Raw genomic sequence first — 24932 nt, 5'->3', positions numbered from 1 at the left:
ACTCCACAATGGGGTTACTCCTGAACCAAGTTGGGGTGAGAGGAAAATCCGGTCCCATGGTGCAAATGAGGAGGAACTCAGGGCAAGCCACTAGGGTCAAAGCACCGGGAGATCTGAATCTGGCCTGATGTTTCATTAAAAGCAAAAAAATCAAGAAAAAGTGCAGAGCTTGGTGGGGCACTGAGCTCTCTGCCGGGACAGGCTGAGAGCAGCACTCAGCACGGCCCCTTCAAAACGGGCTATAACTTTCAGAAGCAGTTTTTAAGACTCCATCAGGGTTATGGCACCTCTTTACTATGTGCTGCTGAGATGTGAATTAGCAGGAGGCAAAATGGAGTGAAGGGGGGAGATACCCAGGTGCAGACACCCCTTTTTCTTCCTCCTACCTCGTGGACCCCTATTAAAATGCAGCGCGAGGGACATGCATAATGAATGAGGAGCATGGTCTAGATTTGTGCCCAAACTCCTCTTAGCACTTCAAGTTTTGCCAGTTCCTTGAAACATATTTGGCTGTTGAGGGGAGAATTAAAATCAAAACAAAACACAAACACACAGATCTAATATCAAGTTCTTTCTTGCATTGCAAACTCAGCCCCAGCACTTCGACTCGAAGGCTGCGTAAAGAACTTAAGCAACATGTATCAGATCTGATCAAAAACTCCCCACAATGTGGATCTCTGCGTTCAGTTTTCTTGGGGTTAAAATATCCCAGTGACCAGGGAGATCTAGGTGGACATGTTGATCCTAATATTTCAACGAAGGGGTTTACTTTACTGTATCAGGGAGGTGGTTAATTTATTTATTTATTGCATGTGTTAGAGACATCTTAGCTTAAGAGATTTAGATAGTGCCAAAGAAATGCATGGGCGATAGAAAAGGGAGAAATGTTATAAAAAATAAAACAGTAGATTTAACTTTAGGGCTTTTCTTTTTCTCCCCCCCATCCCTCCCCTCAAATGAAAAAAAAAAAAGAGGTAAAGAAACTGGAGAGTTTTGGAAGGAACAAATCTGCCTCTGTGGAGTTGGTTTCCCCTCCCCCAACAAAAACAAGCACTCACGGCTCGAAGGAATTTGCAGGCACAGATCTGCCAAAAACATTGTGAAAAACTATGGGGGATTCATTGGAAACAGATGGCGTTTTCAGCTGTAATTCTGAAATTCTCTCCTTTTCTGACACAATACAAACAAACCGGGGTAAGGCGGAGGGTGGCCCTCAAATGTTATCAAACAGAAAGATTAGCAATAGCTGCAAGTGTATGTAGGTGTGCGCACAGGGGAAGCAGCCATGGGGGGGTGCCAGGCTTTGGGAAAGGGAATCAGACCCTTGCGGGGCCATCTGCCTTGTTTTTCCCCTGTGACAGGAGCAACAGCTTCAAACCCAGCTAAGTGAAGTTTTCTAACTGAGCAATGGCCCAGCAGAGGAGGCAAGGCAGTGCTAAAAACCCAAGCAAGGCCAGGCTGTTTTGGGAAAGGAGGGCATGTGTGATGACCCCTTCCATCCCCAAGCTGTTGGGTCGGATTCACTGGTGTGTTACGCCAGTTTTATCCCAGTGCAACTCCCTTGAAACCAATGCGATCACGCTGGTGTCCAGCTGCAGTGACTGCAACCATCAATCTATATGCCTTTGTGTATTTAAACATCCCTTCAGATGGCCAGAGGTTGCATGAGTGCTAAGCCTGACCCCCCCCTCCCCGCAACCCCAAATCACAGCTCAAGAGTCAGTCCCTTATCACTGCCTCGCTTTTCAAAAGCAGAAGGAACATTTCAGACTTGAAGCCAACTTCTGCAGTTCCTCACCAGCTGAGCGCACGCAACCAGTCAGTGGGCACCATCTGGCATTTAGTACATATTGCCCTGGTCACTTTTTCCCTTCTTCCACTGCACACGGCAAGCCTAGCCCAGCCAGCCTGAGACGGCAGCAGGGGAGATAGTTCTGCCTCTTAATAACAATGCTCGGATTGCATTAGCGTCTCCCTATTTATCCACTCGGATCACCTCCCTCCTGGGGGGGCGACAAGGTCTCTGTAGGCACCAGCCAGAGGCAGAATCAGAGGTCAAGAAAGAAAAAAAAACACCCCACGAGGGGGTTTGTGCTGAAAGCCCAGCCCCGCTAGCTTTGAACCATGTGGCGAATGCTGCAGAGAGGGGGAGAGAGCCGGAGCGGCCCCCAGACAAGGGGGTCGCTGCAACGGCCAGCAAAGGCTTTGTACGAAAAGTCTCCAACCCAAGGGGCTGTTCCTTACCTGCAGGGAAGATGCAGAGAAAGACAGGGAGGATTTGGAAGAATCCCAGGGCTGTGGATCCTGCCCCTCTCCCCATACCCATCCATCCAGCTCGAGCTTTAACCACTATCCTCTCCCTGGAAGAAGAGTTTAAAAAAAAAAAAGAGAGAGACAGAGGGAGAGAGAGAGGGAGGGAGGAAGAAAAATAAAGGGAAAAATAAATCACTCGAAAGGAAGGAGAGAAACTGAACAGAATCCCTCAGACCCCCAGCGAGCTGCGCAGGGCAGGGAGCCCTCGCTGGCAGCCTCCCGTCGCCTCTGCACTGAAATGACACAGACTTTTTTTTTTCTACTTCTTCTTCTTCTTCTCTCCTTTCCCCCCTTACAAAACAGCCCAAACCATCAATCATCCCCGCTGCCTTCCAATGTCTACTGAGCTCTTCCTCTCCTCCAGTCAGGAGCCAGCGTCTCCGCCTCCCGGGCCAGGCAGGCTCCTGTTACAGCCAAGCAGCGCCCTGAAGCGGGGGGGGGGGGGGGAAGAAAGAGGCGGAGGAATTAATTCATTCCATGCACTAGTCTAGAGTAATGAGCCAGAGAGAGAGAGAGAGAGAGAGAGAGAGAGGCCGGTTACACTAAAGAACTAACCACAGAAACCCCTAACCCCCAGAACACCCCTCTGGAAAGACAGCAAAGAATCCTGTGGCACCTTATAGACTAACAGACGTTTTGGAGCATGAGCTTTACGCACCCAGATACTGGCTAGGCTGGATAGGCTCTGCCTGGCTGCGGATCAGGCTTCCTTCTGCACTTTCAGCGGGACTGACTAAAAGGGACAGTGCGGGGTCCCGGATTTCGCGCCCAGCCATTTCACAGTTTGGTTTGCGAGTCACCAGAAAAATACTGTCTTTTTTCTAGCTGCCAGCAAGTGCCTGGGATCTGAAAATCCAGCAGGGTTTCCTCTGCCGCCTACCTAGTGAGGCAACCCCGCTGAGCACTGACCCAGCACTTCGGTTTTCAAAAGGCTGCACAAAGGGTAGCCCCCAGAGGGAAGGGGAAGGATCATTACCTCCCTTGTAGTAAGGGGGAAACTGAGGCATGGAGCTCCAGCTCCTCAAAGGGATTTAGGCTCCTAAATCCCATTGAGGATCTAGGCCTGAGAGCTTACATAACTTAGCCAAGGTCACCCACTGAGTCTATGGCAGAGAAAGAGGACATAGGAGTTTCTGGCTCCCAGCCCTGTGCTCAGTCCACTAAAGGATTCTGTCACTCCTTGTCACTGGCAATGAGCATTCTGCCATCAGAAACCAGCTGACAGTTTGCTGTGGGCGTACGTGTTTCACAACAGAACCCAGCTCGCTCTTCCACAGCTGCATTAACAGGAGTGAAGTAAGCCCATATGACTCAGAAACACACATGGAGCACATTTCATAGCTTCATGTCATTAGTCTGATAGATGTTAGAAATGGAAACGCTCTATTAAGTCACTTAGTCGAGCTCCCAACCGATGAAGGATAGATCCCTATCATACATTTACTGGTGTTTTCTAAAGACCAATGTTAAATAGCCAACCAAATACTCTTTCAGAACTTCCATAGGATAACTATACTGCAGATTAACAGATCTCACTGTCAAGAAGTTGTTGCTGATATTCAGCTTGTCCCTATCTATCTGGGAGAGTTTTACCCATTATACTGATATAGGGTACGTCCAGACTACCCGCCGGATCGGCGGGTAGCGATCGATTTATCAGGGATCGATATATTGCATCTCATCTAGACGCGATATATCGATCCCCGAACGCGCTCCCGTCGACTCCGGAACTCCACCAGGGCGAGCGGTGGAAACGGAGTCGATGGGGGAGCCGCGGCTGTCGATCCTGCGCTGTGAGGACGGGGGAGGTAAGTCAAAATATGATACGTCGACTTCAGCTACGCTATTCCCGTAGCTGAAGTTGCGTATCTTACATCGGCACCCCTCCACCCCCAGTGTAGACCAGGCCTCAGTCATACAGGTCTAGTTGTACCAGCGTAACCCCCCCATGTGGACACTCTTATTCCAATAAGAGTGATTTTCTTCAGTTTAGTTTTTGTCACTTGGGAAGGGGCGGCTAAACCAAAGAATAGCAAAGAGTCCTGTGGCACCTTATAGACTAACAGACGTATTGGAGCATGAGCTTTCGTGGGTGAATACCCACTTTGTCGGATGCATCCACGAAAACTCATGCTCCAATATGTCTGTTAGTCTATAAGGTGCCACAGGACTCTTTGCTGCTTTTACAGATCCAGACTAACACGGCTTCCCCTCTGATACTTAAACCAAAGAATGCCACTCTTAAGAATATCTCTGTAGGACAAGCTGCTAGAAGTGGCAGCCAGTACATCCCTTCGCCCGCACCGCTTCCAGCAGCTCCTATTGGCCTGGAGCAGCGAACCGTGGCCAGTGGGAGCCGCGATCGGCCAGACCTGCGGACGCAGCAGGTAAACAAACCGACCCAGCCCACCAGTGGCTTTCCCTATACAAATGGTGACCCCAGTTTGAGAAACACTGCTGTAGGAGAATCATACCATATAACTCGATTTGTTTAAATTCACTCCTTTGCTTATAGCAAAAACACTTTCCTTGAAGCAGGTTCAAACTACAATGAACTAATGCCACTGTAATTCTAAATCACAGCATCTGCACAGGGGTTTGATGTATTTTAACTTCACAATTTTAGTTAATTCATCTTAACTTTCCATGCCACTGTAGTGCCAATGGGAAGGATTTTTCCATCGATGCAGGTAATCCACCTCTCTGAAAAAACAGTAGCTATGTGGACGGAAGAATTCTTCCCTCGACCTAGCCCCGTTTACAGTTGGGTTACCTCGACCTAACTACAGCTCAGAGATGGCAACATTTTTCACTGCCCAGAGTGATGTAGCTAGTTTGACCAGGTGTAGACCAGGCCTCAGCTTTAACCAAAAATCCTGCCTGGGGTGAAGTGCAGAGGCTGCAATAAGATCACATACTTTGAGAAGCAAAGTCATCAGATATCTCCATTTGGCTATTGTGTGAGGTTGTGAGGGTTTGGGTTTCCAATACTCCAAACAGCTGCGTGGGCTGAAACCATATGTGTAGTTGGGGGTGGGGAGGGGTATTGCCCCCCCAAACTGCAAGCCTGGGGCAGGCATGGAATTTGCCTCCCTGTGTGCAGCCGTTGGCCTGACTGGAGCTGCTCCCAAAATATAGAAGTCAAACTACACCTATGGCTGAAACACTGGATTTTTATCCGGGCTGTACTAGGAATAAAGGTGGAGGTGATTCTGTGTGGAATCAAAAGAGCGCAGTTACGAGCGAGGGGCCTTGTCTGCTTCACAAAAGAGCGGCAGTCGGCTGTGAGTTTGAACCAGCACCATATCCCGCCGTTCCGATCCTGGAGCCTGCACACTCGGATGCGCACTAAAGTCAACGGGAGGGTTGTGTGCAGAAGGGCTTCCGGATCAGCCTGAGCAGGGAAAGAGATTGAAAACAGACTCGCATGAAGCTTCGGCCTTCAGGTCAGTGAAAACTGTGCTGCCACAAAACAAATATCTGGTTCTACTGACTCCAATTTGCAACCTTCCCGTTTCCCTCCCCGCCTCCCCGGACACATTTAGGCTCAGCTGCATCAGGTATTGCACGTTTGACTGCTATTTGTGCACAACCGAAGGCAGCCGCTTTCATTGGTGAAAACTACACATTGGTCTAAACAGGCCCAAAATATGGATGTTTCTGAAATTCCACTCTGGATCCAGTTCCACATTTTGCAAATGACCTCTACCTTTGTAATGAGTTGAACCAAAGACCTGGATCTCTAGCATCCCCAAATGGTTTGAAAATTTGGGATCTGAACTTTGCCTAAGGGAGACAATCTGGGTGTCTACCTTTGAAATGAATTGGGAGGGGATACTGACTGCGTTCTCCCTTATTTCTGTTCTTCCTAAAGCCTAAACGCTGTTGCCAACAAGGATCGCACGTTTTAGATTGCACCTTTCACCCTAAAGGATCCCTAAGCTTTTTACAAACAACACACAGGGAACACTTCATCCACCACAGAAATGCAGCCACTGTGAGGCAGAACGCAATAACGCTGTACAACAGCTCCGTACAGGGAGCAAAGAGGCATCCTCGATCCAGCGGGCGGCTGGGAGCTTGTAGGGTTGTAGAATATTGTGATCCAAACGGGAATTAGAACAGGATGCTAGGGCTAACACACCCTGGCTCCTGAATAAAAGCGTCCATAGGATTTAAATCAGGCAGGACCTCTGGTTTATGTATCTCATGGAAGACAGGATGACCCATGGCACAGCACTCACCCTGGGGAGACTCCAACCCTGTGTAGCCACAGTGGAGTGAGATATGGACTAAGTGTTGCCTGACCCTCTAAGGGCCAAATGTATCCCCGATGTAACTCCATTGATTTCCATAGGCTCACAGCCTGGATGAATTCAGTGCTAATTCTTTGGTTATTAAAAAAGGATCAGCTAATCAGAGGCTCCTACAATACCAAGGACAGGGGCCAAATCTACCCTTGAAGCCAATGGACCTGATTCTGCTGCCACTGAATCCAATGGAAATAGAACTGGGCCTTTGAAGACTTTCTGCTGCCTGTAGCTAGTGGTTAGAGTAGGGGAACTTTTCTTGGCTTTCACAAAAACTGACTGACTGTGGCCTCTATCCACCAATCTATCTAACCACTATGATTTTATTTACCATTCAGTTTAGTATCTAGGCACCTTAAGACAGTAACTTCACTGCTCTATGCCTCCGTTACCTCCTCACAGGGGCTGGGAAACTTAATCAACTGATGTTTGCCAAGTGCTTTGGGAGCCTGGGATGAAAGTTTTCAGAGCACAATTCTGCTCCCATTTAAACCAATGGCAAAACTCTGATTAACTTCAACGAGTGAAGAATTGGGCCCCAAAACAGCAAGTATGATATAATCTTTTGTAACAGTGCATGGTATCATTTCAGTTCATGATCCACCATTTAATATCTAGGGCTGTAAAAGCCTGTAGTTTATAAGCCTAGTATCAGATATTCATGTATTATCTACATTACGCATACATGGACATTTATACAGCTACTGATGAGAGATTTTCGGCACTTACTTATCAATTTCCCAGTGTTTCCATGTGATTAGAATGAACCCCAAATGTGTAGCTACCAAATGAAGGTGAATGAAGACGAGAGAGATGATGTGTGTATGGACATGTCTCTAAACACACTGAGTGCTGGAGTATTTGGACTAGTGAACGGTTTTGGGGCCAAACGTGAATACCATGAATGATGGGCAATAGTCAAAAATAACCAAGTTATTCATCAATTTCAAAACTGATTAGAAGGACTAAGGCCAACCTAAAATCTAGAAGATTCCCATATGAGAAGATCCCATGTTCCGACCAGCCCCAAAGGACAGTGACTATCTGCAATGCAAAACACTAGAGAGGACAGCACACGGCTCTGAAACAGACATATTTCTCCCATACCCATTTTGCAGGATCTCCCCATTGGCACAGGGTGACCATAGAGTCGCTCACGGCCCACCCCTTGCTGATTGGCCTTGCTTGTTACCCCACCTTCCCTGCCTATTTGTTTGGCTGACTTGTTGCTCTCGTTTTAAATTTAAGCTCTTTGGGGCAGGGGCTGCTTTTTACTATATGTTCATATAGAGCCTAACCCAACGGGGCATTGTTCTGGGGGGGGGCCTCTTGGTGCTACTGCCATACACATAATTCTAATAACAGCCATTGAGGCATGAGGGTTCCCGGAATTACATGTGTTCAGGTTGGCCGGTGTGTTTCACTCCTGCTCTGCAGAGAAAAAGTAGCTTTTCCTGACCTTTCGCACCACAGGAATCTGACTATGAAAGGTGCTTCTACATCATGTAGGGTGGCCAGATAGCAAGTGTGAAAAATAAAGGGGGTCTAGTTATAAGACAAAGTCCCTAATATCGGGAGGTCCAGTCGCCCTAACAACATGTATTGGGATTTGGTTTAAACAACACAGTCCTGATCAATTCCAAAAAGCCGATGGAAAAGAGGAGGGAAGGGGGCATTGAGTCTTTGGAAAGAAAAAGGATCAATGAAGCTCTGGGATAGATTGACAAGTGATTTTAAAATGAACATGCAAATCAAGCTAATGCTTGTGCTTTGGAGAATTCCCTTCTTTTTTAAAAAAGCCAGCAACTCTGTATCTTTCTTGCAGTAAGGATCCAAACCTTTAGAGTTTGCAAAATGGTGATTAGATGGAGAACACTGCAGTATTTTTTAAACAAGAACTGTCTGTACCCTACATTTAATTACCGCTACACGGCAGTCTCTCTCAAAGTGAGGATGTGTTCAGTAACTCCCATTTGATTAACATTTAGACCCTGAGACGTTAGGTAGCAGCTTTATATTACTATGCGTTGCTTTTGTAGCTGCTGGATAAGTGTCTTGTGTTTTCCTGCCCTGAAAAATCTGTGTATAGCAACTAATAGGGAAGGTATTCTATTGCAGGCTTCATTAGTGGATTGGGCATGGTAGTTACAGTATCTTAATGGGGTAGGTCAGAGGAGATGGTATCTGAAAGAGGCTTTGAAGAGAAGCATGCAGGCTGACTGTTGCTTGGCAAAGAGCAAAGAGGATTCTTCGTTGCAACAGCTGAGTTTTTGGTGGTTGGGCAATCTAAATATACATCTGCTTATATGAATCCTGGACTCAGTAGCCTGATTCTTTAAAGGGACACTGTTAGGGGTTAGTTTTGGATTATTAAGATTTTGTAATCCCACCACCAATAAATATGATATTTTGCTCTTATACAGCACCTTCCATCCAAGAATCTCAAAGCCCTCTACAAATCAATTAAGCTTTTCAAAACCTCATGAGGAGGGTAAAGATATTTGGGGACCGCTACATGAAGTGATCACCCAAAACAACTAGTGCAAATATAATGGCTTGTCAATTCGTAATGCGATAATGATCAAGCTAGGCAGGGAGGAGGAATGTATGAGAAATCCTGCATTCCTACCTGCAAAAGAAAGCAAAATGAGCTGGATATTTTCAATAGAATAAAGCTTGTCACGTCAACTTGTTTGCAATGTAGTGGTAGTGGTCTGGGTCCCAGGGTATTAGAGAGACAAGGGGGGCGAGGTCATATCTTTTATTGGACCAACTTCTGTTGGTGAAAGAGATGCGCTTTCGAGGTTGCACAGAGCTCTTCTTCAGGTCCTGAGTAAGCTCGGTGTAAGCTCACCAGCTTGTCTCTTTCACCAACAAAAGTTGGTCCAATCAACTTTACCAAAGTTGGTCCAATCAATGTTACCTCACCACCCCCCCACCACCCCCCACATGCGAGAGGTGACATTCAACTCCTTCCTCCCTCTAATTTGTTTGCAACATATTGTGGGGCTAGGCTTGAATCTCACACATCACATAATACAACCTCTCCTTGTTCTGAAGTGTTTAGAGGAGCGGCTGGAATTCTTCTTCTGTATATTTAGTTCTCTGCAGGGAGCTCCGCCTTCATCCCCATCTCCTACCGGAGTAAATCCCAAACAACATTCCTATTGCATCTATTTCACATCTGAGTGAAGCTCTAATCAACAACTGGACTAATAGGTGCTCATGTCTGTGAGCAAGTTTCATGGCTCTCGGTGAAACGTGTGGGGCTCAATTGAAAATCTGGGTAACTTCTAACTGCCAAAAAACACACAGAAGGGATCTTCAACCCCGCTTTGATTTTCTGTCAGAACAGAGAGAAATCAATTCAGTATAATTGGACAATAATGCTGCCTCTTCTTTTCCTGCTTCTTCTAAAATCTACTTTGGTCTCTAGAAATTGCAAGAGTTCCTACAAATATATTTGTCTAATCCTCCTCTCCCCATCCAAACAGGATGTCTAAGGACCTCTCCTAGATCTCGTCATTAAAAGGTAACAGGCCTTTCTGTGGAACAGCTGGGATGGAGATACCAATTTTTCTGAAGGCTAGATCACCAGTATACTGTGGCTGGAGAAAGCAGGAGTTTAGGAGGGGCACAGAGCAAGGAGGAACCTGCAGGAGATGCTCTTTAAGGTGCCTTCTGACTTTATGTGGAAACACTGTACCATCCCACTTGGGTTGTCTAGTGTGGATTCCTGAAGATGATGCCTAGAAATGTGATCCACCACGCCATGCCATTTCTGCTTTCAGTTATGAAACACCAAGGACAGTCTAGTAGATGTTGTCACTATGCATTTTTAAAAACTTTAAAAAACTACCTGAATATCTCCCAGGAAAATAAATCGTTACAAAAAATGAGGCTACTAAAAATCCCAATGACCCTATCCCTCTGGATTTTCCAAGCCCGTCATACTCCCTACAGAGGATGCAATTGGATGAAGGCTGTATTTTTTGAGCAGGGAATAAGCACATGTGCGCTCTCCAGGGAATAGAGCTCGAGGCTCGTTTCTTCCCGCTAGGTGGCGCTGTTTTCCCTAAACAGTTTGCAAAAATATCCAATTTATAAAATAAATGCAACCCAACGCTGCCTTAAACCACATGACATAACATCAGCTTGCAAGCTCCCATTAAAATCTCAATTTGGGGAAATTGATTCTACCTCTGAGCAATTGCAATACAATTACTCCAACAGGCAGCAATCAAGAATCACATCAAAACAACACCAAACTTTCATCTCCTGCCCAAGAACCATCACCACAACAAAAAACCACCTGTCTTGCAAACACAACATGCTTTCCTTGAATACATATAACAACAGGCAAGTCCCTGAATGAAAACAACACTTAAAGAGGATGTTTTGCAACCTCGTTGGTGGTTTTAAAATGTCCTAACTCAAGGCTATATTCTGCCATCCTGGCATTGATTAATGCCTTATTACCCACTGAAATCAGTGGGACTTTTTGCTGAGTAAGGTATTACCCATCACCAGTAAAGGTAGCAGAATCTAGCCCTCTGAGATGAATGTAATGTTTGCTTTAGCCTACCTATATAGCTATCCATCTCTCTCTCCCTCTCGGTACTTCTTTGGCTCTCATTCCCACGGTATCTGAGCGCCCGGGTAGCTGTCAAACGCACTAGCTTGATCTTGAAAACATTCTGTATTTTTAACTCATAGTAGATAGGAAAACGTATCTACATATCGATCCTTCTGTGTTTTGCAATAAGGATGCGAGCTAAGCACCGGGAGCAAAAAACCCATTACCAAAAAAATGTTTCCGTTTTGATCAGTTTGCTTTGCCACGAAGTTCACTTTTTCATTTAGCTCGGACTAATTTGGCACAAGGACGCGAGTCTGGTGGCAACCAGGAAAGAAAAACAAAAAAAAACAACCCAAAAAACAAGGACTCGTCTCTCTCTCTCTCTCTCTCCATACACAGAGCATGCAATGAAGAGAAAGAATCAAAGCACAGAATGAGCACTGACAATGGGAGCGAGAAACTCTGCCGAGGGCCGGAACGGAACGGAACGGCAGAGATTCTCAACAGGTCCCAAGGCAGAAAGAAGCACCTGGTTAAGAAGCAAATCAAAAAGCAATTAGGGAGGGGAAGGGGGGCGGACATCATGCCGGAAACGGAGTCCAGGTAGCAACCCCAAAGCAGGTTACGAAGGAAGCGAGCAAAGGTGCACAGGGATTCCTTGGGCGGGGGGGCCCCTCTGTTGCAGGGAACAGACCCCAGGGGTTGGTGCCTCCCCCCCCACATCCTTCCCCTCCACCTCACCGGCTCTGGTGCTTACCTTATCGGCTGCATGAGCCCCTCCAGCCCGCTGGGGGGGAGGGTGTTAGTGGTAGGGAGGGGCAGATGGACGCTGGCAGGACCGGGAGGGGGGAGATCGTGGGATTGTCCGCAAAAGGGCAACCCCCCCTCCCTTCCCAAAGAGCCCCCCTGTAGGGTTAAGAGCTCGGCCCTCTCTTCAGCAGCAGGGCAGGGAGAGCAGCATCTTCCTCTCCAGCTGCATGTCTGCGAGAGACTGGCTGAGCCAGTGCAGGGTGTGAAAGGAAAGTGATTTCCCAAGCAGATCACTCAGCCTGGGAGATAAAACGAAGCAGATAGGCAGGCAACCCCCTCCCCCCCCCTTCTGCAAAGGCTCCGTGTGCTGGTGTGAGAAGGTTAGTTAGCATGCAGAAGGGGGGATGGAAAACAGAGGCAGCTCAGTGCAAGGCGAGGAGGGGGAGAGAGCTGGTCTGTGGGTGTGCGCCCCAGTAATCCACAATCACAGGGATGGGGATCGGGGGGTGGTCAGCAAAAGAAAGAAAGTAATTAACGGTGGACAGGAAATTAGGGTGCAGGCAAACAAATGGGAGAAACACAGGACCCTGCCCACCCAGGATCCATTCCTGGAGGGTTTAGATCTGGCAGCTTTCCATTTCTGCCCTGAAATAGTTAGGATTGTCCACCTGCAGCTCAGAGGAGGAGCAAAAATGTGACATGGTCCCAGGAAAAAAGAGAGTTGGAAATGGTTATTTCCCCGGGGGGGATTTATAATCACAGATACACCTACTGTATGTGTGTATGTTGTGTGCGGTGAGTACGTGCACACACACATGCACAACACACAGTTGTCATCTCTCTCTGTGGTGTTTTCTTAACACACGGAGTGGGAGGGAGTACAGAAAGGGTTGTCAAGAGGATAGTTCTGCTAATGTATGCATGCATTGCAGATAATATATTGGGTAAAGCAAATAAACCCCAGCATGCTTGGGCAAGTTGATTTTCTATTTTCACATTTTCCTAGCTGGGAAAAGAGAAGCGAACAGTACAGATGAAGGAGTGCAGCCAGGAGAGAAAAGAGAAACCAGTGCATTGTTCCAGATGGTAGAATCATACAAATTACAAAGCAAGGTAGATCTTTTATCTCCCATAGACAGGGGGGAAATAAATAAGACAGGAGAGAATCCATTCAAAGCTGTAAGTAAAATAGAGATTTAATATTCTCTGAGCTGCTGCTGTCAGTCCCACCACTCAGGTATGGGATACATGTGTGTTAAATCAAACTGCACATATCGTACACGTCACACAACTCATTAGGTGACCAAAGCTGTTGCCTATGGAGTCAGTAAGAGTTTTGCCATTGATTTCAAAGGGAGCAGTGCGATGAAGAAATCACATACAAGCCCAAATATTTAGGAACCTGGTCTGGACCTGACCCGGATCCCCCCTTTTACCTTGGGACATGTAGTAACCAAGGGTGAGAGTCTGACCAACTGGATTCAGAACTAAAGAGAGGCCCCGGCATGGAATAAGCCTATGCTGAGCTATTTCCCTATATATTATTATTACTGCCTTTACTTTTTTAATAGACAGTGAATGAACGCAAAGCTCCGAAAGCCTGTGTGCCAGACGGACAATTAATTTCTGCAGTCCCAGAGCTGTGAACATGCTAAATATGCAGTTGCCTTTGCAAGTGTGCAGATAGTGGCAGCTCTTGGCAAAGTGTGTTTCAGTGTGGAAGGCAACAAATGCGAATGGCAGCTATCAACTGCTTGATTAAGTCTGCAAAAAAAGAAATGCATCCGAGTTTCATAATGTGAGCGAGGGTGTCTGAGGTGCAAATTAGAAACAGGGCATGATTTAACAATAACAAATATAAACATCCCCTGCTGGAAAGCTTCAGTAGAGCAAAGAGGTCTTTTTTAAAGCATGAATCTCCCAAGTATACACTACTGAACACGGACTAGTTTAATCTTGGGTCTGGTGTGAACGAGCTAGGGACAATTTGATGCCTGGCATAGAACCAGTAGCATCTCTCTAATAATAACTCATAGTATCCCGATGCCCCACCATCAGGGACCCTTATTGCGCTAACTACTGTACAGACACAAGGAAAAACAGAGCCTGCCCTGAAGACATTACAGGCTAATTTACGACAAGACACAACAAGTGAGCATAACAAGGAAAAGAGGTGCGGAGTGGAAATGAGAACATGCATTTCCATAGGCCAGCTGTGTGCACAGCAGGGTGGATTCCAGTCAGATAATTAAAAACCATTGTAAAGGTACATATAAATACAAAACTACGGTCCTGACTGACCCCCTGCCTAGCTGCTAACCTTAGGCATCATCAGAGGAGTTGGCACCCATGGGAGTTGCTGTGTGCGGAGCACTATTGAAAATCTGGGCTTCATTGAGATACCTGAATGGGAGCTGCGCTTTTTCCAAAATCTGACCCTAATCCTGGGTACAGAGGTCTTGGAAATCAGGCCCTCAGCTTCTGTTGGAAAATCTGGTCCCTGGTGCTTCATGCAAAATACTGGATTGAAATTGCAGAAGGTTGGAGCCTTCTCTCTGCAGAACAATCTCTTCTCTTCTGCACTGCACTCCCATCAGTCACGGTCATCATCAGAGACTGGTGACTTAGCTATACAAGGAAGTAGTTTGTGGACAATATGACGTAGCCACTTATTAGAATTATCTTGTTCTTTCAAGTGGGCATTTCGCTCTTTGGTAAAGAAAAACAATCCGTCCTTCTGAACATGGACACGATGGTGGGACAGCACAAGTTGAAAAGGAGATGACAGTTATTCCAGACAAACCAGAGAATTGAGGGAGAAGAGGAGAGGAAAACTTTGCTCTCCATGAGTTAATGGATCCTGTGGTTAGCAGCCTGGTCTAGACCATGGGGATGCTTTGGCCACTGGCCTAGCCACTGATGTAGGGCACCGATGTGGGAAACGTGAATCCATAGATACTCACATGCCACTCCAAAAATGTCTCCTATCCAGTTAGAATTCCCTTTGGTTAGAATGCACAAATACACGTTAATTCAAAAGAGACGTGTGGCCCTCTGAGGTGTCAACATTACATGGGCTGAGGGCTGCTGTCCAGGAATCACAGCAGCTTAATGCAGCCCTGGTGCAGTGTTCAGCACTGCAGTGGATGCTGTACCATGGGCATTCCTCTCCTCACAAGCTATGGACAATGTAACTGCTTGCTGCAAGGTCAGCTTCTCTGCTATGAGTTGGTGAGAAGGGGACAGGAGGCTGGCAATGGTCAAACCAGTTCAGATTAGATGACAACCAACCTGAACCTTAGCCCAAGACTTTTTCTGAGGTCCATTAAAAGATGGTTAACTGTTAAAAACTCACCTTCCTGCCTTCTGTGCAGGGCTGGGACCGGGCTGGGAAAAGAAGCAGCTAAATAATACATTTCAACAGGTTTTCTGGCCTGATTGGAATCAGGAACTATTGGAAATATCAAGACCAACATGTCAGTATGAGTGGGTGTATGGGGTCCCTGGAAAGCAAGGGAGTGATGGGGCGACCCTGTCACCTGCTAGGGAAGGAACTCCCCCCCAGCATTAGACACATGCTTCTCCTGTGGGGTGATTGACTGATTGCCTCCCAGCCACAGGGGGCGGAGCTAGGTGATGAGCCATTAGTCAGCTCAGCCTTATAAGGAGCCTGAGGGAGTCTGAGAAGACAGACTGCAGAGGATGCAGGACTCTTCTGCAGGGGAAGGCTGGCTTTGGCTGGAGAGCTGAGGCACAGGACTAGAGCTGACTCCTGGAAGAAGGTGCCGGGCAGCCAGGAAGGCAGTCCTGGAGCCATTGTGCCAGCTGGGGAACAGGAAGCAGGGTAGGCTCCTGTTGGGGAGGAACCCTCAGCTAAGGCCTATAAGGAACAGGGAACTGAAGAGAAGCCCAGGAAGGCAGAAGATCATTGGGATTTCTGTGGTATCTGGACTCCCAGCAGGGCAAAGCCTGGGGAGTCAGCGCTCCGGGAAGAGAGAGAACTATGAGCTGAGCCCACACGTGGAGAAGGACCTTTTGTCTATGTCAGCTTGGGACTAGTATTGAAGATGATATTTGTGTTGGGACTTTGAGTACCCTGGAAGCAGATGGAACCTTTATGTGACTTGGCCAGAGAGCCAGGCTACAGCAGACCCAGAGAGAGGGAGGGAGGCCATTACAGGGCCAAGGAAGCGGCCACCACAGGGGCACTGGAGATGAGGACCCCTGTCAACATTGCCACAAAGGAGCGCTACTTGAGGTGCGGACGGACCCTTACAAAGGGGTTAACTTTGACTGGGACCCGGGACTCCTGGGTTCTATTTCCAGCTCTACTGATGATGATTTGCTTCACTCTCCTGAGCAAAACGCTTTCCTCCTCTGTGCCTCATTTCCACCTTATCTCCAAAGTGGGGCTAATAGCTAATAATAATCTAGTTCCCTAGGGCAGCGGCGAGGACTCAGTCAGAGGGCCTCGAGAAGTGTGATGGGTTACATCATTAGCCACAGGTGGCCTAGGAAAGGGGTGGCAGCGGCTCTTCCTTCCTTAGTCCTGGTCAGAAAGCACGGCACCAGGACATCGAGGGGAGTTGGGCAGGACTGAGACCTGTCGCTTCCCAGCTCCCAGAGGCCCAGCCTGAAGGAACCAGTTGTGAATGGCTGATGAGCCTCTCCCCCAGCCCTCGAGAGAGGATCTTCCCCCTGTGCCAGCGCAGTGGTGTCTCTCACTGCTTCACCCCAGCGCTTTCTCACCCTTAGAATACACTGGGCAGGGCTGAAGCATATGGAGGTGAAGAATGTTTAGCTGTGACAACCCGGGGCTGGGTATTATACAAACCCAGCCACCAGAACGTCACCTTTTCAAAGGCTTCAGATCCGCTACAAATTGCTGCTGAATGACAATGGGAATTTCTTGCCCTTCACAAAGCCCCACTATTAGCATCTTTATTGGAATAAACTAGCGAATTTCTCCAGTCAGAAGGCTTGTCTGGAGAATACTTAATTCCAGTTAAATGGATACTCATCAGTGACTCTGGCACTTGCAAGGTAGAAGTGGGGGCTGTTGCCTTGCCTGGTGCTTGGCTCACCACCTGCTGAGGTCCAGATCTCAGGCAAAGACCATGAGAAGGGACCCAATCAAATCCAACGGCAAACAGCAAGGCAGAAAACTGCTAACAACCAACCCAGCTACAGGGAACTTTCATTTCTCAGTTCCGCTTTAGCTGTGTTCAGAGCAACAAGGGGCTGGTTTGGCAAAGGTAGAAGGAGTTCACATGGTGCGGATTCTCTTCGTTTCCACATGCAAAACTGCATTAAAAGACAGCACAAACTGCCTTAACCGCATACCCAAAAAGCTCCAGGGAGATAAAGGCCCTCGCTGTTGAGGATGCATGAGTAAAGCATGTGAGGTCTGGGATGGATGTACTTAGATGATAGGGTCTTTGGAGCTTTTTGTTCTGTGTTTGTACAGCACCTAGCACAATGAGGTCCTAGTCCATGGCTGGGGCTCAAATACTACATAAAATACCTCTTGTCACTTTCCCATGCATTCACTGTGGTAGCCACAGGGATATTGTGGGCTTACCAGTGGGAGGGGAGGTGGTTCGTGCAATGGTGAATGGCAGCCGAGGTGTCCAGGGGATGAACTGCTCAGATGTGTTTCACACTAGGAAGAAGTCTGACAATCCCGGTGTCTACAGTAAATCTGGAGACCAGGCACTGGAGAGGGTGGACCAGTGCTCTGAGGTGGTATAGATGCCTGGCTAGTATGTCTTGCTCATGTGCCCAGGGCTACACTGACTACCAGATTTGAGGTTGGGAAGGGCAGACTGGCTGAGACCTTGGGGATTTTTTTTTTGCCTTCTTCTGTAGGATGGGAGATGGTTCTTCTGCTGGGATCATCTGGGCACATCCCACTGAATCAATATCCAGTCATTGCAGGGGCCTTGAGCATTGACGGCCCCTCAGTCTCTCGCGTTTTCTGCCTGTAGCACACAACAGTTTAATCTCCTCAGGATGAAATACTTAAATAAAGTTATTGGGCTCAGTGTAGAGGTATTTGGCTGAAATATAATGGCCCATGATGTCCAGGAGGTCAGAAGAGATGATCTAATTGTTCCTTCTGGCCATAAACTCTCAACTCTGTGACATACGGGACATGCAATGCAGCAGAGTTAAGGCTGCTGCTGAAACCTTCATTTTTCCAGCACTGGACTATTTCTGATTTTAGTCATCCACAGTGTAGCCATGTGGTATTTTTGCATAAAACAGGCATAGTTAGGGCCCTCTGATCAGCTGGGCCTGAACCCCTCCTAGACTACTACTAGTCAGTGGCTGCTGTGACATACAGCATGTCTCTAGTAAGGACACTTTCTCTATATTTTATAGAAAGGACTTAGATGTAACCCTTGAGGCCTTCATGTCAAGAGGTATTTATGCTCTCCAGACATTTTGGAGATGGATTTTTTTTTAAAATATATTTTATTCATTTACAAGGAAAAACTCAATTTGGGAATTTCAGAAGTGTAATTTACATACACTGAATAAACACGTCGCTGGAATGTGGAGCATCCACCTGGTTTTCTGAAGAGGCTTCTCAGATAGCAGACTGCTGCAGTGGAAGCCACAGAATAAGAGGAATCTCAGAGCTGTCACCCCGCTGGGGCTATTTACAAGAGGGGTGGGCTGGCAGAGTTCAGCAATTAGCTCCCAGTAGGCAGAGGGTGGGCATTCAGTCGTAATAAATAGGAGAGGCCCCATTTCCCCTCGTGAGCTCAGTGGAGTTTGCAGGAGGACATAGGTAAGAGCATCAAAGGACAAGGGACTGATTTGCAGACACCTGTTCCTGGCCATCAGTGCCAGCTTGTCTGTCCGGCTATAGGCAGGGGTGTCGTGAAGTTTGGGAGGCGGTGACAGAGTGAGATGAAGTGGAATAAGCGCGATGCGGATAATCTGAGCTGCTAGCTCAGTCATAGGCGCCATCTTCTGCTGGTGCCTGTGGGTGCTTCACCCACTTCTGCCCCTGGCCCCACCCCAACTCCACCCCTGCCTTGCCCCTATTCCAATCCCTTTCCCAAAGTCCCTGCCCCAACTCCGCCCCCTCCCGGCCCCTATTGGACTCCTTCCCCAAATCCCCGCCCCGGCCCTGCCTCTTCCCCGCCTCCTCCCTTGAGCGTGCCATGTTCCCTCTCCTCCCCGCTCTCTCCCGGAGCTTGTTACGCCGCAAAACAGCTGTTTCGCGGCGGCGAATGCTGGGAGCTAGGGGGAGAAGCAAAGATGCAGCACACTCAGGGGAGGAGGTGAGGTGAGGCGGGGGGAGCAGGGAGGTGAGCTTGGCTGCACCCACAAATTTTTCCCCGTGGGTGCTCCAGCCCCAGAGCACCCACGGAGTCGGTGGCCCTGAGCCCAGCAGGGAGAGAAACGTTAGATCTGGAAATGGCGGATAAAGTAATCCTCACCCATCCACCCAAACCTTCCCTCAGAACAGAACCAGAATCAACCTTCTTCTGCGCTGTGAAAAATAATGTGCGTTACCTTTGCGCTCCCACCCCCATAAGTCTGCTGCTGCTGCTGAATGCCCTGGTGCCAACTGGGAATAGAAGGGCCCCAAATAGCCCAATTTAGGCTGCACTGTCCCATGTTCAAAACACATTTGTGTGCGGTGTTGTTGACAACCACACATTGTGCAAGCCCATCTCAATCCCTTTATGGAGGGAGAGAGGGTGCATCTCCGGTGGGCAGTAGCACAGTGCTGCTCCACCAGGAAGCTTTAGCTTAGCCAACAGCTTGGGTGTCGTGTGGATCCTCTAAACTGGCGTGGGGGGAAGGGTCACATCAAAATGGATTTGCTTTGCTTTCTGCTTGGATGGAGACAGTTTATGCTGTTCACATGGGGTCAAATTCTCCGTTGGTGCAGTTCCACCGAAGTCCATGGAGTTACATCAGCAAGGGATTTGGCTCAGGGAAGGCAGCTGCTTTAGCTTTCATCTCCACGGTGCCTGTTGCACACACTGCCTTTATCTACCTCCCTGCTTTTCACTGGGCAATAAGGAAAAGCCAAACGTGTTTACTCTGCCGTGTCACCTTGAGTAGCAACGCAGTGCTTAGAACACAGCAGCCGTACATCAAGCTTCTGTCTGCGCCTTTCCCCCTGCCACTGACTAAGCTCAGCTCACTGCCTTTCTGGCCTGGCCGGATGGCACCAAAGGCCCCGCACAGCAAGCCCGTTCATGATCTCATTCTCGCCTCCTTGGAGGGTTAATGGAAACAGGAGATGGGCTACCTAACCTCTAGTAAACAAAGCGTGGGTGCCTGGAGGGGTCAAAAGACAAAAATGAGAGCAAGCCCATACACGGACTGGGCTAATGCTGCTGCTGCTGCTCCTTCTGCCACCTGCCAGAAGGGCCCTGGATCGAAACGACTGCTTCAGGATTCTCACTTCATCATGCTATAAATGTCGCCTTTTATCTAGATTGTGGTTATATGACCTAAATAATTAATTGTTCTGTTTGTCAGAGGGGTTTTGCTTTTTTGCTTTCCTGGACACTTTCTGCTCTTGTGCTATTTCTTCTAAAGGGATAATAATGCTGACATTAATATTGCATGATATTTAATACACATTATTAAAAACAAAAACTGATCAAGCTCAGATCCACAATAGGAAACAAAAGTTGTCAGTGCTGAGTTCTCTTTCCAACCCGGGCTGTATAAATAGCCCAGGGCAGAGTAAGTGGGAGACTTAACCATGACCCCTGCCTGTTTTCTTATAATCAATTAGTAATTATAAGGCCTTACATCCATCTAGGGTCTTTCATTCCAAAATGTTTTACAAACTATATACAGGGATCAGTTCACCTACCACTGACATGCAGCCATTGCTGGGGTGGAATGTAGCAGCTGTTCACCACCAATAATTCTCTCTCTCTCTATTCTACATAGGTTATTATAGTGCTCTCATCACCGTAGTATCTCAGCACCTTCCAGTCATGCATTAAGTGGCAGGACTAATGTCTGCCACAGAGAGTTTGTTTTCTCATCCCTTCCCCAGGAGGAGAAGTGTGTGCAAGGGAGGGTATTGTTTTGGTAGGATTTGAGCATGGGGTGGAGGGGTTGTTTTGTAATACACATTGCTATGTATGTATGCTAGAGAAGGCAAGGTCAAAGAAATGCACATTGTGCTTGGAGGTTTGGAGAGGTTTGTGATCCTCAGTTCCTGGGGGAGTTTATTCCATAGTCTCAGGCCAGCCGCTGAGAAAGCTGTGTCTCCCACCCAGATGAGCTTTACCCTTATTGTAGAGAGCTCCATTGTGCCCGAGGAGCAGAGTTATTGACCATGGTCTGCATCCTAGAGCAGGGGTTGGAAACCTTTGGCACGCAGCTCGCAGGGTAAGCGCCCTGGTGGGCCGGGCTGGTTTGTTTACCTGCCGCGTCCACAGGTTCGGCGGATCGCGGCTCCCACTGGCTGCGGTTCGCTGTTCCAGGCCAATGGGAGTGGCGGGAAGCGGCGGCCAGCACATCCCTTGGCCTGTGCCGCTTCCTGCCGCCCCCATTGGCCTGGAGCGGCGAAGGCCATGGAGCACCCTGAAGATAAGAACAGAAGAACAGAAGATAAGAACAGAAACCTTGAACTTGACTCAATATTCCCTGGGAAGTTAGTGTAGAGAGCAGAGGACAGGTGTGATGTGCTCACGGTAGCCTGAATAGCAATACTGCACAGTTGTTTAAGGCAGGCAGTGAAGCACAATACCGTATCCACTTGAAACAACAGAGTTATAGCATGGCAGCATTTGAGGCTAGGTTTAATGCCCCTCCTCTTATGAAAGTGCCAGGCAATACTCAAATACCACAAAGGAAGGAGGGCACTGGGCACCTTCCGTAGTACAGCGCCCCCTGTCATGAGACATGGGCATTGGCTCAGTACTGACTCAGCACCTGGGTTTTCCACCCAACCTGTGACCTGACCGATGTAGCTGAAGCAGCCTAACTTTTTAGTGTAGACCTGGTCTAAAGCTGATGTGTGGTAAGCACCTTAAGCACCGAGTGATCATTGGACACCACACTTCTCATTCCAGTGGATCTCTGTGTACTTTACAAACATTACCAACTGTGTGAGGAAAAAAACCACAACACAACAGAAGGAACAGAAACTACAGGGTAAAGGTGCGAGAGTGATGAGCAGCAGAATGAAATCCTAAAATACACAGATACATAGAGGTGAACGTTAGGGAGAGAAAGTGATCACTCAACTTGGAATTTGGCCAGGACCCCAGGACAAACACCCCTCTGCTCTTGTGAAAATTGTCATTGGATAATTAATAACCACATGAATATCCCATCCCATCTGAATCCAACAGTTAATAATCAGGACTGTATGACATTTATATTGAGTTCTCCCGTTGATCAGTTTTCCTTTCCATTACAACTGAAATGTGTATGAGAATTAATGCACCTGCCTCCTGCACAACACCTTCTAAATGCTGCTTAGACAGCTGCAGTAGAGTGGTGGAAAACATCCATCTTTCTCACCTTAAAAAGGACATAGGAGTAAAAGTCCATCAATTCCAAACATGCATTATCTTAAGAGGATTTTATTGTGTGTGGTTGGTGAGACAGAAAGGCCAAATGAAAATAAAATCACACACTCAGGAAATTGCAGAGAATGGGCAGGGGTTTTTCCTAAACCAGCTTTCACTCTTTGCAGGTTGTGTCCTTTGATTCCTATTCTCCTCAGTATTTCACCTGTCTCAATAGTGTTGTATGCTGGACAATTTTATAACCCAGGGTTGCTGGGGTTATTTGGAGTCAATTCAGTAGCTTCTTGCTGAACTCATCATTATTATTAATTTTTGTATTAAGCTCCAGCCCAGCTGCTCGTTGTTGCTTTTCACTGGGCATGTGTGCTATGGAAGAGGAATGCTTAGAATTTCCGTTTCCATCCTGTCAGATCCTCTGGCTTGGGCCTGACTGATTCCCAAGAGCACAGTGGATACAGCTGGAAAAGGGCAGGCCTGGTCTTGTGGCTAAGGTGGGAGACTTCACTGACATTCACCCGTCTCTGCTGCCTGATCACCAGGCAGCTGGAGGCGGATACTAAGGACTGTGTCCAGATCAGCTGCTGCCTGGTGAAAAGGTAACTTATGACACAGGGGCGGTTCCTGCTCAGGGTGAGGAAGGAGATCTGAGTCCAGGCTCATGTGATAGAAAAATTTTCTGGATCAGGATGGAGCTGGTCTTCCCTGATCATGCTTTGAACTATCAACCAGCATTTGAATAGTTGCCCTGACAAAGAAACCAAAAAACCATCACCAAGTTTGCTGAACCCTGCAAAGGTCAAAACTGATTGCACTGGAAGCCTGGACTTTGTGCTTTGCATTAATGGCTGATGCATGTACTGTCTATTAGAAATCAATGGGGGACTCTGAGCTAAGTCATAATGGGACCAATTCATCCCAGATGTAACTCTGTGGAAGTCATCAGGAAGGAATTTTTATCCATGGTGACAAATTCTTCTCTCATTTACAGCTATCCAACCCCATTGCCAGCTGCACCTGGAATCTGGCCCAGTTCTTGCAGGGTGCAAGGGTAACCCCAATACACTGATTTATCTGATGCCTAAAACTGTCAGGGATCAAGTGTCTAAGCCAAGAACTTAATAACCACAACTTTCTTCCCTAAAACAACCACTCCTGCAACAAACAGGGAAGTGAACGTGGCCTTTTCATGGGGAGTTCAGGAACAATGGGAGGATGGTTGGACCCCTTTTTGACACAAGCAGCTCCTCAAAGCTTGTAGGTTGTTCCAGCTGGGTGGGAGTAGAAATTGGTGATGGAGGCCGGTATTTTCTTTGAGGCCATCTTGTTTTTTTACAAGTAACGTGTTCAGAGAAGCAGGACTTTGCACAAAAGTCCCTGCTAACGGCATGAAAACTTTGTAAAGACGCCATAATAGAGGCTCAATTTAAATGTACACCTCAAATTAAAAAAACATAATAAGAGGATGAAAAAAGTGCCACCATGGCTAAACAACAAAGTAAAAGAAGCAGTGAGAGAAAAAAAGACAGCCTTTAATAAGACCTATAGATATAAAATGATTAGCTGTTACCACTCAAGAAAGAGATCTTGGAGTCATTGTGGCTAGTTCTCTGAAAACATCCACTCAATGTGCAGCAGCGGTCAAAAAAACGAACAGAATGTTGGGAAAGGGATAGACAATAAGACAGAAAATATCATATTGCCCCTATATAAATCCATGGTATGCCCACATCTTGAATACTGTGTGCAGATATGATTGCCTCGTCTCAAAGAAAGATATATTGGAATTGGAAAAGTTTCAGAAAAGGGCAACAAAAATGATTAGGGGGTATGGAACGGCTTCTGTATGAGGAGAGATTAATAAGACTGGAAGTTTTCAGCTTGGAAAAGAGATGACTAAGGGGGGATCTGATTGAGGTCTATAAAATCATGACTGGGGCGGAGAAAGTGAATACGGAAGTGTTATTTACTCCTTCTCATAACATGAGAACTAAGGGGCACCAAATGAAATTAATAGGCAACAGGTTTAAAATGAACAAAAGGAAGTATTTCCTCACACAATGCAAGGTCATGGAAGATAGGGCCATCAATGGCTATTAGCCAAATGGACAGGAATGCAAAATCTGTCTGAATCACTTGTGCACACAGTTTTGATGCACTATCTTTCTGTGTGTGCAGATGGGTTTCTTGTGCATGGAAATGCCACCATGTTAGTGTATAGTTGAGAGTGTGCAAAAAGTGCATGTGCAAAATTTTTCATGCAGGAATGGGGGCCAATCTCTGAACATTTGGACCTCAGGATGCTGTACTGCTCAAAATAGTCCTTATTGTCTTATACTACGCTGGGATAGTGCCTAGGAAATGAGGAGAAAGGGGAAGTTTTTAACCATGGAATATCCCTAGCTGTTAATCACTGAAAGAAAGGGAGCTTTTGATCAAATAGAGTTAGAAAAT

The 24932-nt window shown here is 47.2% G+C and overlaps 1 protein-coding gene across 1 annotated transcript in view; it reads right to left on the bottom strand.

The window, feature by feature from the left end:
- RGMA (repulsive guidance molecule BMP co-receptor a) overlaps positions 1-12059 on the bottom strand; it is a 35883-nt gene extending 23824 nt beyond the window's left edge. Inside the window, exons 1-2 of the mRNA XM_044981232.1 lie at positions 11960-12059; positions 2245-2360 (exon numbers count right to left, since the gene is read on the bottom strand). Of these exons, the coding sequence (XP_044837167.1) occupies positions 2245-2360; positions 11960-11973 (130 nt within the window). The 5' untranslated portion in view covers positions 11974-12059. The remainder of the gene's footprint in view (positions 1-2244; positions 2361-11959) is intronic.
- Between the last annotated feature and the right edge of the window lie 12873 nt (positions 12060-24932).

Source organism: Mauremys mutica, chromosome 11 (genome assembly GCF_020497125.1).
Source record: "Mauremys mutica isolate MM-2020 ecotype Southern chromosome 11, ASM2049712v1, whole genome shotgun sequence".
Taxonomy (NCBI): domain Eukaryota; kingdom Metazoa; phylum Chordata; order Testudines; family Geoemydidae; genus Mauremys; species Mauremys mutica.
Note: the sequence above shows the minus strand (reverse complement) of the source record. Positions and strands in the feature narration are given on the sequence as shown.